Source organism: Apis cerana, linkage group LG3, assembly GCF_029169275.1.
Source record: "Apis cerana isolate GH-2021 linkage group LG3, AcerK_1.0, whole genome shotgun sequence".
NCBI lineage: Eukaryota > Metazoa > Arthropoda > Insecta > Hymenoptera > Apidae > Apis > Apis cerana.
The window spans coordinates 11791088-11810868 of record NC_083854.1 but is presented as its reverse complement, the minus strand read 5'-3'; the positions used below and the strand labels follow the sequence as shown (position 1 = coordinate 11810868).

Sequence of the window (19781 nt, the reverse complement as noted above, 5' to 3'; positions counted from 1 at the left end):
AGGACGGAAACGCGTCAAAGAAATTTTTAATATTAAATTACATATATTACGCGTAACGTTTGATATGTTTTATATTTTGGAAAGATACGTCGAAGAACGAACAAAATTGAACGATCAATGTTCTTTGAGGATTTTCTAGGCAAAGGAGATTTTTTTTTTTCGTTTTGTAGTTTCTTCCTTGATGCAAGATATCTTGGAATGGGAATCGAAAGACTCGAAATTGTTTGGCAAGCTATTTAAAGTAGTTATTCTTGACAGTGATGTTGCTAGTGTCGTAAATAAACGTGAAACTTTAATCGAAAATTATTCTTAAGAAAGCATGATAATAATATTTATATTAAATCTTTCTATTTTTTTTTTTTTTTTAATAAATGTATTATGATTATCTTAAGAAAAATTACGAATGTATTTCACGAAATTCGTATTATCAAGACAAAAACTTTATAAATTTTCGTTACGTATCACGATTATGTACGTATCGTGTCTCTTCTCTAAAATAACTTTCCAAACAATTTGCCCAGATCTCTAACCTCAAAACATCTTGCAACGAATCTCTTTACTTTCCACCTTTGCTCGAAAAAACGAGGTAAAAATCACGCGCATTCCATCTAATAGTCGTCAAGTAGTCAGCCAGCCTACCAACCACTAGATACGTAATATCGTAATTTTGTTAAATTTCCCTCGAAAAAACGAAGTGAAAAGTCGAAAAGAACAGATCGACTGATCACAAGCAACGTCATCAACCTATAATCTATTTATCCGAGATAGGACTATGAAGAGTCTTATTCGAGGCTCGATACGTGAATCGTATTCGTCAGCTTAAGCAGGCAGATCGATAGGGGCCCGTTGAGGGATCGTTTGGTGCGATGAAAACGCGACCGAGCAACGTGGCGTACTCTGTTGGCGGAAATTCACGACTGTACTACGTGTTTTCTTGTCTGATCTCTTTTGTTTTTTGGCTTTCCGCTAGGCGAGCAGCAACTCACCGCGGTGATGGCGCTGTTGCTGCTGAGATTGTTGTTGATGGTGAAGCTGACGGTGATGATGATGATGGTGGTGATAATTGAGTGACGAGGACGGTGATGGGCATAGGCTACCGCCGCCACCTATTTGCTGTTGTTGTTGGTGTTGTTGGGCATCGTCGTGCGTCGGTGTCAAATCCAAGAAGAGGCCGGATGTCGCGGAATCGACGCAGCTGCACGTCTCGGTAGCGGTCGCGTTGCATCCCGGGCAGCAGTCGGTCTCCGTGGCCAAACTCATCGGTGTCTCCGGCGAATCCACGGGTCTCGTGCCAACGAACGAGCTCTCCATCCAACACAGCTTCACGCTCCCTTCGAGGATAAGTTTCATTTCATTAGATGCGTGATTGAAGAAGCCATCGACGGGGCACGCGGTGTGATAGTTACTAGTATACTAGTTCTATTGGGTGGCTTCTTTTAACGATCTTCTACGATTCTCTCTCGTGAGAAGCAAAACGTGGTAATTTGCGTAAAAAGACGCGTTAATTACGATCGATGTTCTTCAAAATTATATAATTATACTCGGTTACCACGCTTTACATTATATATATGTATAGACGGATGCTAATTACGTACGAATTTTGTCTTGACGATCATTCTAATTAAAACCACATATCTCTGATTAGATCGTGTTAGTTAGAAGCTCTAACACGCAGATATTAATCACAGCGCAAACAAAGCTGATCGACACACATATACACGTTATTGACAATCAATACAATAGTTAGTGTAACATCATGATGAGGCATTTTCGACATTAATCGGGGATGTTGCACGGAGAATTCGACGAGCCCGCTTCATGTTGTTTCTCGATGTTGCGTCATATGTATCAACGCATCGTGATTTTGCGCGATATAGCCAAGATATCGCGTGCATCATAGAAGCATATGACATTCCGGGTAGTAAGAGCTGGCCACGTGAGTGTTATCTTCGCTAACATGTTTCCGATGTTTGTTTTAATTTAGTTCTAAGGTCGGTTGGTGTGACGGATAATTCACTCGTACTGACAAAACGGAGACAGAAGAGTGCGTGAAAACTTCAGGGTGATCTATTTCAGTGGCACGACGGCCATGTCGGTACAAGGCTATCGAAATAGCGAGCGGCTGCCTGTGTGTGTACGTGTGTATGTATGTATGAGTGCAACTTTCGTCGCGAGACTCGTCGCGATTAAAGATGAAGATGGCGACACATGTCTAGTGGTTTTCGGATGAAACGCGAGAAAAAGATGTCTGCCATTGTGACATCACTTCTTTTCCATCCTCGTTACACGAAGTTCGACCTTGATTCACGAATTCGTAGGATGAAAACACGATTTAGTGTCAAGGCTAGTGTCGGCGAACGTATCACGGGAATTTTTGTGGCCATGTTTTGTTGATTCGTTTCGATGTCGTGAAGACCATGCGGGAGATCTTTCGTTCGAGAATGATTCTTTACATCGTTTCCTACGTGTATTTACGTATTTTCTGGTATCATTATGAATACCATAGAAGATAATTGCTACGTGATTTTCTCTCTCTCTCTTTTTTTAAGGTTTCACAGTTGATGTTGCAACGATATGAAGATAGGAATGGTCGGTGAAGGAACATTTGAAGGAATGAGAGGAGAGGGGAGAAGACGATAAAGTTTCGAGGATAATGTCCAAGTTGCAAGAATGTTGACATGAATCTAGCGTGCGGAAGATAATTACTTTGGTCACTATCATCATGTTACTTGACCCCTGATTAAGCTAGTTGCAATGCTGGCAGAATGTATGTTTATTTACGACACGGTTTACATCAAAAAGTCTTGATTTTAAAAATTTTGCATCGTCATTAAGTCTCAGTCTGTGGTCTCAACGACAACGTAAGTATTTACGCAATTTTAAAAGAATTATTCTCTCATTTTTTTTATCCAATTCTTTCAAATAAAATAATTTCGAAACTTTATCGTCATACTTTATTTCGTATTTTCTACAGCTTTGCTCTACAATTTTCACGACTGCTCAAAAAGTCTGCAGAGTCGAGACCGAGTTTGGTCGAAGAGAGATCGACGTGTGTGCAACATGATAAAAACATATCAATACAAACAGAGATCATAGCAAAATGGAATGGAGGACTCTCTCGTATATTAAGGAACATTGTGACACCAATGAAAAGATATTGCACTCGTGCGTGAAACCGGTGCAGCATTCGCAGAATGAATGAAACTGCACGCGTGTAAGCACGTGTATATGCACGTGGGAGGTACGCTACAGTTTTTTTAAATCGTGAAAGGTGATTTCGTTGAATGGACGCCCCGTTGAAAGCAATTTTCGTTAGTAAACACAGGACACGACGGTAAGAGAGCGAGCAAAGAGAGGAGAGACAGCCAAGAGAGTTGCTTTTTCACTAACGTTTTTTCAGATGCACATGTCGAGTGTTATATACGTACATATTAAGTAACGACACAACGAACGATGAAAAATTGATTCAAACAACGAGACATTCCGATCTGGGAAGTTAGATGAGCAAAATATAAATATAAAAGAAGAGAAACCCAGAGACAGACGAAAGAGAGGCGGTCTAAGGACACGATAAGATACAGATGCAGAGAGAAGAATTCACATGAACAGACATCAGGAAAACTCAAAATTACCTTTGTCGTAGAGAGTAAAAGTAGTGATGGTGTAGTGGTGGTGGTGGTGGTGGTGGTGGTGGTGGTGGTAGGATGGTTTTTTTTTTGGCAGGGGTTGTTTAGTGCTCACCTCTGGGGCTGGTCGACCTTGCTCCGCCCCTGTCGTCCCAGTCTTCAGGTCGAGGTCGAGGCGACAGCCTGCCACCTCCACCAACCTCCTGACCGCTTTGCACGTAGTGCACAATGGCCGAGGTTACCTCCTTTATAGAGTTCCTTACCTCTAGCTGCTGATTCGTTGTCTGCTGTTGCTGCTGCTGTTGTTGCTGCTGGGGAGAAAAATTTTGATCTGTACAGTTTTAAAAATCACGTAATATTGATGAAACACTTTTCTTGTCAATAACTCTCTAGAAGGAAGGAATGAACGATGGCTAAAATAATCTTCTGATAGTTAATTGGGAGGATGATCTTTGTTACGTGTATCAAGATCAAGATCAGTCGACCTGACTCTCTTAATTGAACGATTCTATAGAAAAATTGTATTATGTTAATCGAGATATAAATGTGTTAAACAGATATAATAATAATTAAATGTATAAAGAATTTGATAAGTGTGTGCGTATATATATAAATATATATACACACACACAAAATCAGTTATGATTCAACGTAACAAATTAATTATTTTTTAAGCATATTGATTATTAATACGATTGTAAAATAACGTAATGTCGAATGATCAATATCTCGTTCATATCATCAATTATGAAATTCTTTCGACTTTTGAATTAACAATTATTACCAATACCATTATTTACTGTACTGTCGTCCTCTTTCCGCTGCAAACTCAAAGTTAATGTAAAATTTAATTCAACTAATTCATTGATCGATTAAATAAATTATCATTTGAGAACGTGTGATATTATTAAAATTTCAAAAACGAATTTCTTTTTTTTTTTTTTTTTTAATTCTTGAAATATCGTTGAATAAAAAATAACATGAGATATTAAAAGACCTCGTTGGTAAAAGGTTACAAAGTTTTAATAAAATGCAAAACGTGTACATCGTTAGCAAAATTCCAATTAACGGCTATGAGGAAAGATATTTTCAAGCTGGAAGCTATTTTTCAGTAACGAGAAACTGATTAAAATTTCTTCAAACTAGGACAATACTTGGATAGTAGGATTCAACTATATAGATTCGGATAACGGTCAATTTGTCTCAAGTTATAAAGGCCACGAGACACCAGAAGTAGAATTTCTGCCAGAATTTCTAATTATAGAGAAGTCGGTGCATTTGCGTGGTGTCTGAGCAAATTAAAAATAAATTGAACAAAGAGAAAAGCGTGGAGGATAAAGAGAGGGTGAAGATCGATCAATCTCCAAGGTCAAATTTTCGAACGAGGAAATCTAATTAATAAATTACGTTGAATTGTTTGCAATTGGTATAATGACAATTTTAAAATAAGTTCAAGTGACAATTGAATGATAATTGAAAGAAAAATCCAAGTGCTGGCAAATATGAATACAAACCTTGTTGGCTGCTTGCAACTGGGGAAGAATACCCTGAGCAAGACGTTCTGCCGGTGTTCGCGGGTTCGTTAGTCGTTCCTGAGACCGCCAGCCCAAGTATGGCTGTCGATGGTTGAACGACGATCTCGCTGAACTCGCTGGCGAACTTCCGGCGCTGTTCAGCAGACTGGTACTCCATCTTGAGAATACAGGTGGCGTGGGACTTGGACTTAGAAGGGCACCTAAACAAATTCAATATTAATTCAATATTAATATGTGAATTCCAATTCTGAATTTTTAAATTTGAATTTCGCGCGCTTTAAGCTTATAGAATACAGGTGGCGCGAAACTTAACATTAAAAAGGTATCTAAACAAATTTCAGTATTAATTCAATATTAATCTGTAACTGTAAATTGAATTTTTTAAATTTCGCGCGCTTTATAGAATAGCTTATAGAATACAGATGGCGTAGATCTTGGACTTAGAAAGGTAACTAAACAAATTCAATATTAATTCAATATTAATATGTGAATCTGAATTTTTAAATTTGAATTTCGCGCGCTTTAAGCTTATAGAATACAAATGGTGCGAAACTTAACATTAAAAAGGTATCTAAACAAATTCAACATTTCAATATTAATTCAATATTAATCTGTAACTGTAAATTGAATTTTTAAATTTGAATTTTTTAAATTTCGCGCGCTTTATAGAATAGCTTATAGAATACAGATAGCGTAGGTCTTGGATTTACGAGAGCACCTAAACAAATTTAACATTTCAATATTAATTGCGTATCGATAATTTTTAAATTTGAATTTTTTAAATTTCGCGCGCTTTAAGTTTATATATAGAATATAAGTGGCGCGAGACTTAAGGACATCTAAACAAGTCAAATGTATCGATATCCATTTAACCATATTGCAATTTATGAATTTTTAAATTTCGCACTCTCTTTTTAAACTCATTAAAAAAATCATCTAAACGAATTCAACGTTTCAATTTCAATCGTGCAATCGAATCGTATAGATGTTCGATTGTGAATTGCAATTTACGAATTTTTAAATTTTATTAAATTTCGCGCGCTCTTATCCTTAATGAAGTCAAGTGTATTCTTATTCGCGGAGAAATTATGCAATATACAGTGACCAGGCAGAATTGCCAAACGCTATCATTATTCTTTTACACCGATATGGGAGACTGCATTCATCCAACGGAACACGATTCTTAGCCAACGGTATTACAATACTCACGAACCAGTCGCTCGTAATTTTTTCTTAAGTCTCTCCAATACTATAATTGACACCGAGAACAAAAGCATAAGATTAACGCTAAAAAGTAGTAAAACCATAAGAACACGCGTTTCGTTCCCAACGGAGCACGAAGCTGAAACTACACCAACATGTACGAAACATCAACGCGAGACAGCTGTCAAGCTTTTATTTCCAATGAAAAGTTCCCGGGCAACGTATTATTCGACTTGCAAAACCGTCGATCAAAGTCTTTCCAGAGTAATCCATCTCAAATCCGTATCAAGTAACAAATCCGCCTGTAAAACGAGTCCAAGACACAGTATCACCGTCTTTAAACTTGAAACTACCTATTTCGTCTGGATTTGTAATGCCTTAGTAATTATATCCCCGTAATTTCTATTCATTCCAAGCATCTGATCAACCAAATTCTCGAATACGAATAATAGTGTAAGTTAAATCGAGAGAAAATGAAACTATGTTATATTTTCGTATTATTTTTAAATTGATATTAAGTTTTTTTTTTAAATATCAATTTCTCAAAATAACTTGAACCATTATGATTCTCAGCCTTCCATACATAAAATTATATTTGAGATCCACGTGAACGACTTTTTTCGATAACACTGCGACCATATATCTATTTTTATTTTTTAACCGAGAAAACATTTACTGATAAAAATTAAGGAACGAACCAATCGAATTTATTTAAAAATAACGATCCATTCATCGATAAGCAACGAGTTTATTTTTCAAATATAGATATAGATTCGCATAAAGATAAATTAAAAAACAAAAAAAAAATATAAACGAAATTTATATACAATAGTTTTATTTTTATCGCTAAAGTGTATGATCGCAGCCAAGTCGCGCGATAAAAAGTCGCTCATATTTATTTTTCTTTAAAAAAAAAATCAAGCTTTCATGCATCTGTTCAAATCAAAAGACCTGAAAGCATCGCGAATCTGGCATCAGACACCATTTAAAAATGGGGTGGCTCGCGAACTTTGCCTTTTTTCAGACATCCTTCCCGTCCTCGAACGACGAAAACCGCGGCAGCGTGTTGGCAACAACCTTTTAAAATCTGGTAATTAGTGCCCTCCCTTGACAAATCGCGTTCTCTCGTTAGGGAAGCGTCCTTGAACATTTTCCAGCCATCCTGAAGAAGGGTAAATCTTGTGTTGCAGTACGCCGACAACAACGTGAGAGAAAAAGCGCCACTGTCGTTAACGGGCGACGACCGTACTACCGTACTCGTCAGAGAATTGAATTAATCGAGTTAACTTGGGTCGCTAAATTTATTAGCCGCTTCCTATTAGCAGTCACTCGACGCGGTGGCGGTCAGGGAGAGAATATCCGCGAGAGCCTACTACTACCAACCACGCTGCTGCTTGGACAAGAGAGGAAAGGAGGGGGAAAAAGAGAGCTGGAGAGGGGGAATGAAATTGGCTCGCTACACGGCTAATTTCGGACGTTGCTCGCCTTTTCAAAGGACGGAAGAGGGCCGTTTGCTCGATATTGCGCCGTTTCATTGCGAATTCCTCTTTTACCGTTTCGAAGGAAGGATTTCATATCGACCTTTGCCTGTCCACTTTCCACGAAACTTTTTCTCCTCTGTTACATGCGTTAGTTTAGTTAGTTACGAGTTGATTCACGATCAATATTGAAACGAATTGTAGTAAGTAGTTACGTAGAGCGCGACGAGAGGTCGTTGTTCAGAGACCGGAGGTAAGGGAGAGGGTAATTATTGTCCTCTCCCCTCCCCGCTCTCCAAAGCGAAATAAATCGTAAAGAAGTATTTGTATTTCGCCTTTCAAGAGTATCCTCTTCGAGGGAGTATCCTTGGTCGAGTCAATGTAATGAAATTTCAAAGTAAGAGCCATTAAACTCTCCCACGGGAGAAAAAGCTTTCGCAGATAGTAATGTCTTTATAAGTCTTACGTTCATTTCTGAATAATATTCAAATAAATATTCAAAAGATGACGGCACAAAGCGATATTATTGTCTTCATTGATATATGATTATAAAAGCTATATAATAATTCGTACTCGAGCATTCGTATATAATAAATTCGTAAAACATGTCTTATTTCCCTGATCATCATAATTCTATCGTGACAACAAAATTATTCGAATAAAAATGAACGAATTCTAAGCGAAAAATTCTCAGTGATTTTTCTTTTCTTTTCTTTTTTTTTTTCAGAATGAGATCGACGCGCCATCGAATCGAATTGTCATTCGATCATTCTTCTTCATTGTCTTTTATCCCATATTCGCTTTCACCTTCGATTCGGTGTCGCGTTTCAAACGCTCTTGCGATCCGATAAAATAGTTTTAGTTTTAATACCTTCGCTTCGATGAAAAGGAATAAAATTGAAAGACGTTAAAAAAAAAAAAAGAAAAAGAAAGGAGAAACGAGCAGAGAACAGAAACGAAACAAGGCAGTAGTGTCTTACCTGTAGTCGGCTGTCTATTGGAAGACGATGAAAGGGACGAGAGGGAAGTGGTTTTCGAGCCGAGAGCACGCCATCCTCCGTGCTGAGACGCATCTGAGTGCCTCTTTAACCGGAAACCATCGCGAGCAGCGGGAGAATTCTTGTACCAATCTGGGACGTTCAGTCGTTGCAGAGACCTTTGCACTCTGAGCTCGTGCTCGCTTGGCACACGTTCGCCGACTTTCTGCAACTCGTTCTCCGGCGGCTGAAAATCAAAAAAAAAAATTTTTTTTTAATTGATAAGAAACGTGCGAATAATTATTTGCTCGAGATTGATGACGCAACGTGTGCGTCATAAGGATCTCTTATTCTACGACGGTTGACGCATACTGTGAATATTTTATATTCAGCATTTTTAGCTTTAATATATGGAAAAATATTTTGTAGAATTTTTCGTTACTTTACAATTATTTTTTTTTTTTTTTATATATATTTGGTTTCTAACATATTCAAAATTTTTCCTTTATCTCCAGAGGAAGATAAATATAAAGATATTAAAAATTAATGAAGTATTGTTTAAAATTAAAAATTTGTTAATTTTAAAAGGATACTTGTATACGAAATATTTTAATAAAAGTTACATCTCGTGTATTAAATGTGAGAATCCTGGCTTATGGCTTGCGTGTTACGCAATTCGCATCGACCGTTTCGAGCAACGCGTAATCGTTGCGCTTCGACGAGATTCCTCTCTCACGATTAACTATTATGACCAAGAGGGGAAATCTTTACTGGAAGAATATTATAAAAAAAGAGGAAATAAAAAAATTTTTTAAAGAAATTAAATAATCAAAAACTGAATAAGAAGATTTAAAAAAAATATAAGTGTACAATTTTTAAATATCCAATTATTAAATTAAAATTTTCTAGGGGAATATCAATAAAACACATGAAAAATAGTCAAAATAAGATTCAAAAAAATAGATCTACGATAATTTTTATAGAATATATTCATATGAATGAAGGATTTGACGATACTAATAAGATGTGGAAAATAGTAATAAAATATTTCAAAAAATTTAAATCTACTTTAATCTCCAAATATACATATACGTATTCTGCACATAAACGAGGAGGATATGACAAGATAATCGATGCTAATAAAAAAAATATTAATAGAATAAGATTCAAAAAAATATATAAATCTATATAAAACATATATGACATATTTTGAATGGAAAACATGATACAAAAAATATATATATTAATTTCTAAAATATACATAGAGTGTTTTGTGAATGTAAATATGAATGAAAATATGACAAAAAAGAATATATATAAATCTATGATAATTTTTAATCTCCAAATATACAGGGCATATTCTGCACATAAACGAGGAGGATATGACAAGATAATCGATGCTAATAAAAAAAATATTAATAGAATAAGATTCAAAAAAATATATAAATCTATATGATAACTTTTAAAACGTATACAAAACATATGTGACGTATTTTGAATGGAAAACATGATACAAAAAAAGTATATATTAATTTCTAAAATATACATAGAGCGTTTTGTGAATGGAAAATATGATACAAAAATATATATATAAATCTACGATAATTTTTAAAACATTTTGCGAATCGAGGACACGAAGCATTCCATACTGATAAGAAGAATACTAATAAAATAAAATTCAAAAAAAAAAAACGTATAAATCCACGATAATTTCTAAAATATGTATATACGAAAACACACATGGAGCGGAGGACACAACGCACGGTGGTCGAACGATGGGAGGGAAGTAATCGAGGCCGAATGAAGTAGCCGGTGCGCATCCATCGAAAACCACTCGTCGGGAGAATAACCGTTTAAAAGCGTTTTCCAATGTCACGGGGCTTGCGTGCTGGACGCGTGGAAAATGATCGATCAATTTTCCTGGTGGAAACGCGGGGGCATAGCTGGGGACAGGACGCAGCACCACAGTAGTCGTTCCAAGGCCGAGCCGAGAAAGGCAGAAGAAGAAAATCGCGCGTGGGAAGCGCGCGGTACTCGCGATCCGTTAAATAAGGACGGATCGATCGATCGTTGCCTTCGATTCTTTATACCGAACGAAGGTTAATTCGATTACGAATTATTAATTTTTACGGATATAATAATATCCATTGTTGCGATTAAAATATTTTTATAATAATAATTGGAAAAATCAAATATAATTTCGTTATTTTCGGCACTAATCGAATTTAAAAATTAAACCTATAGTCTAAATTCCGAATGGAATGTAAACAAAGATTTATACTCGTAGTTTTGATTCAGCCACACTTTTTCAACGTACTTTTTGATTTATTTATTTCTGTAATATTAAAAAAAAAATTCTCACCTCCCTCCCTGGTCATAATTTTATTTTTCCCCTCGATTCGTTCACCTTTCAAGATACATTTTGACTCGTTTATTTCCATAACGTTAATACGAGAAGAAAAAAAATTCTCACCACCCTTCTAGGATAAGGGAGGGAGGGTGAACGTGAGTGAACGAGGGAGAAAATTCGTAGAAACATTTATAATATTTATCTTGGTGAATTACGAGCGGCAGATTCGGAGAACGGAAGTCTATCCTTACAGGATGTCCAAATTTAGTGACTCGTTTACGTTGGAACGCGTACTATGCCCCGAGTAATCGAGATTTGTTTTCGCTCGCGATACAGCTGCGAAAACAATTTTCCTTCGCCGTAAAATATTCGTTCACCTTCTAGTCGGTCTAGGCCGTTATCTTTTTTTTTTTTTTGAAATCCAAGAAAATTGTCGGAGAGCAAGAAATTTCGCTTAATCGAAATGTATAGTAAAAATAGAAAATTTATATACACGTTCGTTTAATTGGCTATAAAGATAGCAATAGTAGATGGATCGTTTACTTTTGGAATTTCCTGTACATACGTAACACCTTGCGCTGTAGGTTAATAAAAATTAACGTTTATCTCACGAAAATACTAAATATGGAGAATTAAATATATTTAAATTCTAGAAACTTTCTTGCGGATTATTTCCATAAGAATCGATCAATTACATTACACTGCCACAAAATTGAAATACCACCTTCCAAAGTTCTAGTTAATGAAGTAAAGCACGTACAGACCTGGAACGTTGATTCTTCGATACAATCTCTTAACATTTCTCCGGCAATTGACGTGTCAAATAAGGCTAACAACCCTTTCGAAATCGATCGTAGGTTTAAACCGTTTAAACACGTTTGAAGTTCGCTCTAATCGCACGATCGATATGCGACATGCTCCTATGTTAACTCGGTTGCCATTAGTGCGTCTCGTATTTCAATAAATTCACGCCGAGGAATCGAAAGGTGACGTTAAATGCGCCATTAAATACTTTTACTCATTATCCTTTCCATCTCTTGTAAGATGTATACTTTTATACATATACGCATAAGATTTACAATTTATTTTGATCGTTATTTTATCGCATATACATATATATATACATTTATTGACATTGATGTTTTCTTCTTGACCGACATCACTTTCTTTTCAATTTTGATTAGAATTCCTATGAAATTCGTATGGAGGAAGATCATCTAATTAATATATTTTGACAATTTTTGAAAGTAATCAATATTTTGAAAATTTTTGAAAGTATTAAATTAAAAATCCATACGAATTTCATAAGAATTCTAATCGCTATCTCTAAAGTTCAAAAGGAAGTGACGTCGGTCAAGAAGAAAATATCGATGCCAACCGCGGAGAGGTTTGATAAATAGGAGTCGAATCGAAGGCAGCGGATCGCGCATTCCAAGATGGCATTGTCCTCCCTGTGCACGAAGAAATGCATAACGATGAGCTGCGCGAAGGCTCGCGCGAGATTTCCATATGGCATACAAAGTCGCTAACGGGATCTAACATCGTCGAAAAACAAAGGATAGAAAGAGAGAGAGGGGTACGTGTAGTGGGATACGCGTACACGTGTGTTCCTTTGGTTATTAACGTTCCAACAACGGTTCGCCATATGCGTGCTCATGAGAACCGAGGGGAGCTTGCTCGAATGGCAAAAAGTTATTTTCAGCGCGGAACACGGGCTTCTTACGAACTGAACGGCCGAGACCGATTTCGGTGGACGGCGATCTTTCTCTCTCTCGATTTTAGGTAAATATGTAGAAAAAAAATTATTACATTGAATAAATCTTCTGAATCTATTTAATAAAATAATTATCAATTGAACCTAATCATGAAACCAGAAATTAAATAAAAATTCATTTAACTGTTTAATGACATTTTAGACATTTAGGTTAATTTTCTTGATCTGGCAACGATGATAACCTAACCTAACTTTGATTCGAAAAAACGATTTATTTTAGAATGACGATCTTGAGAACGCTTAAAAAAATCATCAGGATGGAGGATAGTATCTTTTTTTAAGTAATTAATCCAACTTCAATATGTGATAAATTTTGATCGTGCAAATTTGATAGTTGGTTTTCCTTGTAAGATATAAACGTGGACGTGATGTATAGTTCCTATATGTCTTGCCTAATGCAGTCATCGTTATATATGGTGATCACATGCAATTTTTCATCGGACTCGTGCTAGGTATGTTTAACAAGCGTGGTTGGAAACGAAGCTTCTTCCGTGATGCGAGTAATTTTTATCGAAGATGAAGAGGCTTGTGTTAAAATCGATCTCATCGAGCCTCGTGGTCACCCCTTGCTCACCTCCACGAAAGAATCTCCCCCTTCTTCATCTTGCCTTGACCTTCTTTCTCAAGATACAACACCCGCTCTCATATTTTTACACGTGGAATTTTTAAACTTTTCCTCTCATTTAAATTGGTAATTCTTAGGATCCTACCGATCCTTATTATCCAATTTAGCATTTTTATTTTTCATGTGAAACAGGGTCGGGGGTCGGACTTCCATCCACCCTCGGATTCGTATGCAGATGAGAAAGTTTTACGAAAGTTTTATACACAATTGGAAGGAAGGAAATATTCTCTCGATGGATAAACGAATCGGTTGTGGAAATAAAAATGTATCTGAATATTATTTGCTATTTTTTTTTCATTCGTATGCCCAAAAGTGAGTATCGAGATATTTGTTAATTTTTTATGATACTCAATTCCATTCGCACATCTAAAAGCAGGAAAGTATTTATTAGTTTTTCGTGATATCCAGTTTCATTTGCTCGAAATGTTTAATCTATCAGACTTAATAATAATATTCGAATACTAATTTTTGATACTTGATCATGAATACGATTTTAATCTGCACGTTAATATCTCATAATATTCGCACGAAATTTAAAAATATTCAAATATTCAATATTCGTATGAATATGATCTAATCACGTTACCCGATTTAAAAATATTCAAATATTAATTCTTCATAATGTTCGCGCGAAATTTATTCGATTCGAATATGATCCAATTATATTATATTACCGCATCTAAAAATATTAGCTTTTCATAATATTCGCGCGAAATTTAAAAATATTCAAATATTAATTCACGATGAATATGAATATCTGCACGTTTATTACATTTAAAAATATTCAAATAAATAATTTTTCATAATATCTGCGCGAAACTTAATCGATTCGTATGAATACTATCTAATCGTATTATCACATCTAAAAATACTTTAAATACTAATTGTTGATGTTTGATTCGTATGAATACGATCTAATCATATTATCATCTAAAAATATATCAAATACTAATTTTTGATATTTGATTAGTATGAATATAATCTAAAATAATATTATCACATCTAAAAATACTTATATTATTATTATATTTAATATTAAATATTAATTATTTATATTAAATTATTATATATTATTATATAAATATAAATTAATATTATATTTAATATTAATATTTGATTAGTATGAATATGATCTAAAATAATATTATCACATCTAAAAATACTTCAAATACTAATTTTTGATATTTGATTAGTATAAATACGATCTAATCATATTATCATTATCATCATCATCATCTAAAAATATTTCAAATACTAATTTTTGATGTTTGATTAGTATGAATATGATCTAATTATCATCTAAAAATATTTCAAATATTAATTTTTGATAGTTGATTCGTATGAATATGATTTTAAATTGCCGCATCTAAAAATCTACTGAAATATTAATTTTTCATATTATATATAATATTCGTGCGAAACATATCAAACTACATCATACTACTAAAAACATCCAGGTACCAATAAATTTTTTCCTATATATTATGAAACCTAAATTCAAAAATACCCAGATACTTGCCACCAATCCTTCGATTCCATTCCCGATTATATCTAAAAAATATCCATATATACTCACTAACATTTTTACTTTTTTAATAAAATTTACTTTTATAATAAAATTCTCGGCAATTAGCGCGCGAAATTTCGATGAAATATCATGAGCTCTTCTCGTCTCCGTCCGATCGTTTCTCAACGATGACGTTATTGGCGCATTTCCGCGTGGCCACGAGCGCAGCATCGGTCATCAGAGGCTTAAACGACGCGTTCCAAGTGCAACAGTAAGCGTGTTACATAATACACGCTGATGTCAGAATATCAAGACGGCCAGAGTGATAGCAATTTCAATTTATCACGCGACGTGGCCATTCGTCCTCCACGCCCCCTCCCCCTCCTCCTGCGCTCCTCTTTCTATTCTCAAGCTGGCATCCGTGTCTCGCCAATTGACGTAAATTAGGGGAAAGTCGCGTACATCCGCCATTAGAACGGCGGGCAAAGACCTCCTCCTCCTCCTCCTCCTCCTCTTCTTCTTCTTCTTCGATGCACGAGCATCCGTCGAACGCCTGTCTTGCACTTGCAACGCCGGATGCGCCTAAGTGGCAGCAGCGTTTCGAGGATGCTGCGCTGTGCTCCGTGTGCTCCAAATACGCCTGGCCGCTCGATCGAGGCGAACCGATGGGTTTGCCGATCGTATCCAAACCCTTTCATCCCTTCCGGACCGTCATATCGCCCCCTCCGATCTCTTTAATTCGCGGTAGCTCTGAGAGGAGATTTTCTCGCGAGACCGTAGGTTGGATATCTGAATGGTATCGAGATATCGAGCGTTACGTTTCAATTTAATTCACTTTTATTCGCGACGAAATATTGCGATTCAAATGATTCTCTTAAACTTGGGATTCTAACGTTAAAATTTGTCGAAGCAGCAAGAGCAATGGATAGGTGTATCGTATAGATATAAATTTAAAGGAAAAATAATGGAACAATAGTAAAATGTAAATTTGAGGGACGATGAAATTGGGCAACGTTCGTTTGTTTAATCTTTGAAACGCGAATTGCACAATTTTTCGAAACGAGGGTCGATGAATCGTGATCTAACCGCTTCACCAATCCTACAACGACCCACATTCTTTCTTTCATCCGGGAGGCTCGAGTAGAACGCGAGTAAACAGAAATTGAATCGTAAAAGGAAGCGTTCGTTGAACTTTCCCCCTCGTGGCGAACGTTGTAACTTCGTTCAAGCCTGTTTACCTCGTTACCCTCCACCACTTTTGCTTCCAAGAAATCATTTCGCGAGGCGGAATGAACCCACCTCGTCCCGCCCCTCCTTTCACGCGTTTACATCAAACGGTTGTTTTATTCCTCTGCAACAAAACAACAAAATTCTAATGGGCCGTAAAATCAGCCGTCAAACTTTTCGAGCAAATTTATCTTCAACCACGATACTTGCGCGATGATAATTCCCAACTTTGAACCATTTTGGAAAAAATTAAGAAACAAGTCACGTTTTTGATACCGAGTAAACGATTCTTAGGGAGCGAATATATAGAGTGTTGTTGGAATATCCGTAAAAATTTCTGAAATAATTTCCTAAGCAATATTTTACACGAATTTTCCTTCAAAATAACATACTCGAACAAAGTGTTATATTCATTTATTTGTATCGACACAATTTTTTATCGATAGAAAAATATTCGTTCAATTTTATCAACGCATTTTCTTCGAAGTATATTGCTTGGATTTGTTCGTGCTCGATCGGTAACGTGTAACCAACCGTCGCGATTCACTAGGCTACGCGCTCCGTGATTGGCCAGTATTTTTAGTTAATAACTCGTTAACGAAAGTTTTGGCAAAACGTTGTTTGAAATTACTTCGAGAATCTCGAGTTTATCGATGTTCCAATATTTTTGGAACACCGTGTATAATAATATGTGAATTGAATATCAGTTGAATGGAATATATAATGTTGAACTAATCGATTAATTTCAACGTTATTGGATAAATTACAGAAAAGAATGAAGATTAATCGAATGATATGAAAAATAAACGTTCACTTTCGTTTCGGATCCCACATTTTCTCCTCGTTAATGGAAATACCACGGAAAAAGATATGAAAGAAAGAGTAAGAGAGAGGGAGAAAAAGAAGAAACGAAAAGATGAAATTACGTGTACCATATCTTGAACGCAGTCGTTCCCTCGACCTTTTCCACCAGACGCGGTCTGCGAGGAGAGTTTTTTTACGGTTTTTAAACTGCGATGAAAACATCATGTGCTACCGCTCGCGTTAATTAGACTCCCTTCTAACTCGAGAACAATTTTATGCACACTCTGGCAAGTTTTTACTCCTTGGAAACGAAGATGAAAGAGAAACTAATGTTGCCCGTGTCTAAAATAGTTGTAGAGATATATGTAAAATTTCCACTCGTTTCTACAATTTTTTTTTTTCCAAAGTTTGAATTATTTTACTCATCGTGGTAATTGCGATTAACTGATTATAAATCATCGGTCGTGGAATAAATGTTGTAGAATGACGCAAGAATTTACGAACATGTTTTACACGATTCAAATGCAAATGTTACGCGCAATATTTATCCGCACACTTCACTCGCCTCTGTGAAGTATAGCTTGGCAATCGTACGTATCAACTTTCTATTTGCAAATATCTGATGGCTTTCTATCGCTGCGCAATATTTCTCGATGGATACCATGTATGATCGTAGAAGAAAAATTTATTAGACATACATATACATATATATATATATATAATTATCTGATTTACAAAAATTCTATATCGTTAATAACTTGGAAAACGTTGTATGTAATCCTAACCTAATCTAGTTTAACCTGTTCGATAATAGAGAACTGATTAGAATATTATATTTAGAAATGGTATCGAAAAATTTATTCGAAAAATATTCAGAAATAGAATAGAATACGTAAAATCGAAAATCCATATGGTATTCCGCTGACTTTAATAAAAATTGGTATCGAAAAATCCATGAATTCCAACGTAACGAGAGATCAATGGTGGCGCCCCTCGATATATGCGACAATGCACGTGGCGATGGTAATCGTGGTTGCACGTGGGTTGAAAACCGAACAGCGCCCACGCGTCGTACATTCTCGTTTGTCCTTCGATTCTCTTGATCGCTGTTTAACGATGGTATTAACACTTGCTATATTCATATACGTGTAATTTTTTTTTTCCCCCTTTTTTTTTAACCACGATCCTGTCACTTTACTCTTTCCTTGTTAGACTCACTTTCTTCGTTTTCTTTATCTATCATTGCCATTTCTCTATCTATCTATCTTTCTTTTCTCGATCGCTAGCGCATTCTCACTCGCCTCTTTCCATCCTCTTCTCTCATACAGATCTCATCTCCGCTCTTTTCGAGCTCTCGATTAAGTAATACACTGTGCAATCAACTTACTGGGGAACAGTGTAAATACACAGCACCCCATTGAGAATCTTCTTGAACGATCCTCTCACTCACTTGACCAACTTTGGCTAACATAAGGTTAGAAATAATATTTCCTAGATATAATACGCGGTAATATGAAATGTTTTAAATGGCAAAATGGTGATAAACGAAATAACGTCTTCGATGTATATTTTTTGCTATGTAATTTTCTTGACCAAGAACGTCAGTTTCGGAATTTCAATCGATTTCATAGTATGATAAAGACACACCCTAGGCTTTATATATATATATATATAAAGGCATTCAAAAGGAGCGCTCCCTTTGTCGAAGCCACCCTCGCTAGTGCTTCTTGTATCCGCTAGATTCGACCCAGTTCCCGGTATTCCGGAACAGGGTGTTCTTCGTTCAGGAAAGGGAGTCTCTTCGCCTCTCGAGGTCGAGAGGGTTTAATCCAAGTTATCTCTTCACGAATAATATCGAGATTATTATATAATAAAGTCGGTGCACGTAAAATATAGTTTTTAAAAATTTCGATCGGGAATAATATCTAGAAATCGATTTTCTTTCACTTTCATTTTTTTTTTCGTCAAAAGTGATTTCCAAAAGTTTGAATATTTCCAAAACGTATATTTTTTGGAAGTTCGAAAATTTCCAAAACTGTGCATTTTTTGAAAATTTTTTAAACCATATATGTTTCCATATATCTTTGGAAATTTGAAAATTATTTCTTCAAAGGGTGAAAATATCCAAACCGTGTATTTTTTCAAAATTTGAAAATTTTCAAAACCAACTATTTTGCCAAAGTTTGACAACTTCCGAAACCATGCATTTTTTCAAAATTTGAAAATTTTCAAAACTATGTATATTTCCATATATCTTTGGAAATTTGAAAATTTTTCCAAAGTGTGAAAACATCTAAACCATTTTTTTCAAAATTTGAAAATTTCCAAAATATTGGTAAAAATATGAGTATTTTTTTCGACATTTTCCAAAATCATGTATTTTTTTTAAAAATTTCAAAAATTTCAAAACATATATTTCCGTATATCTTTGGAAATTTGAAAATTTTTCCAAAGTGTGAAAACATCTAAACATCTAAACTATTTTTTTCAAAATTTGAAAAATTTCAAAACCATGTATCTTTAGAAATTTGAAAAACCTAAATTTCCAAAACCGAGTATTTTTTCTTTGATAACTTTCAAAATCATGCATTTTTCAAAATTTGAAAATTTTCAAAATTATATATATTTCCATATACCTTTGGAAATTTGAAAATTTTTCCAAAGTGTAAAAACCA

General features: G+C 35.4%; 1 protein-coding gene and 1 long non-coding RNA gene across 22 annotated transcripts in view; one reads left to right on the top strand and one right to left on the bottom strand.

Annotated features, from left to right (window-relative positions):
* The window catches only part of LOC108001888 (uncharacterized), a 76839-nt gene that overhangs the window by 11834 nt on the left and 45224 nt on the right, over positions 1–19781 (bottom strand). For 15 of the 21 annotated variants that reach the window (XM_062072949.1, XM_062072955.1, XM_062072962.1 and 12 more), the window contains 4 exons: positions 8823–9066; positions 5141–5361; positions 3742–3937; positions 987–1331 (listed from right to left, as the gene is read on the bottom strand). In XM_062072949.1, coding sequence (XP_061928933.1) covers positions 987–1331; positions 3742–3937; positions 5141–5361; positions 8823–9066 — 1006 coding nt within the window. The remainder of the gene's footprint in view (positions 1–986; positions 1332–3741; positions 3938–5140; positions 5362–8822; positions 9067–19781) is intronic. The other 6 variants (XM_062072970.1, XM_062072953.1, XM_062072959.1 and 3 more) reach the window with 3 other exon arrangements.
* On the top strand, positions 1002–4521 carry LOC108001891 (uncharacterized). Its single transcript, XR_001766798.3, has 3 exons — positions 1002–2861; positions 2975–3334; positions 3401–4521. It is a non-coding gene; the product is annotated as an uncharacterized LOC108001891 (long non-coding RNA).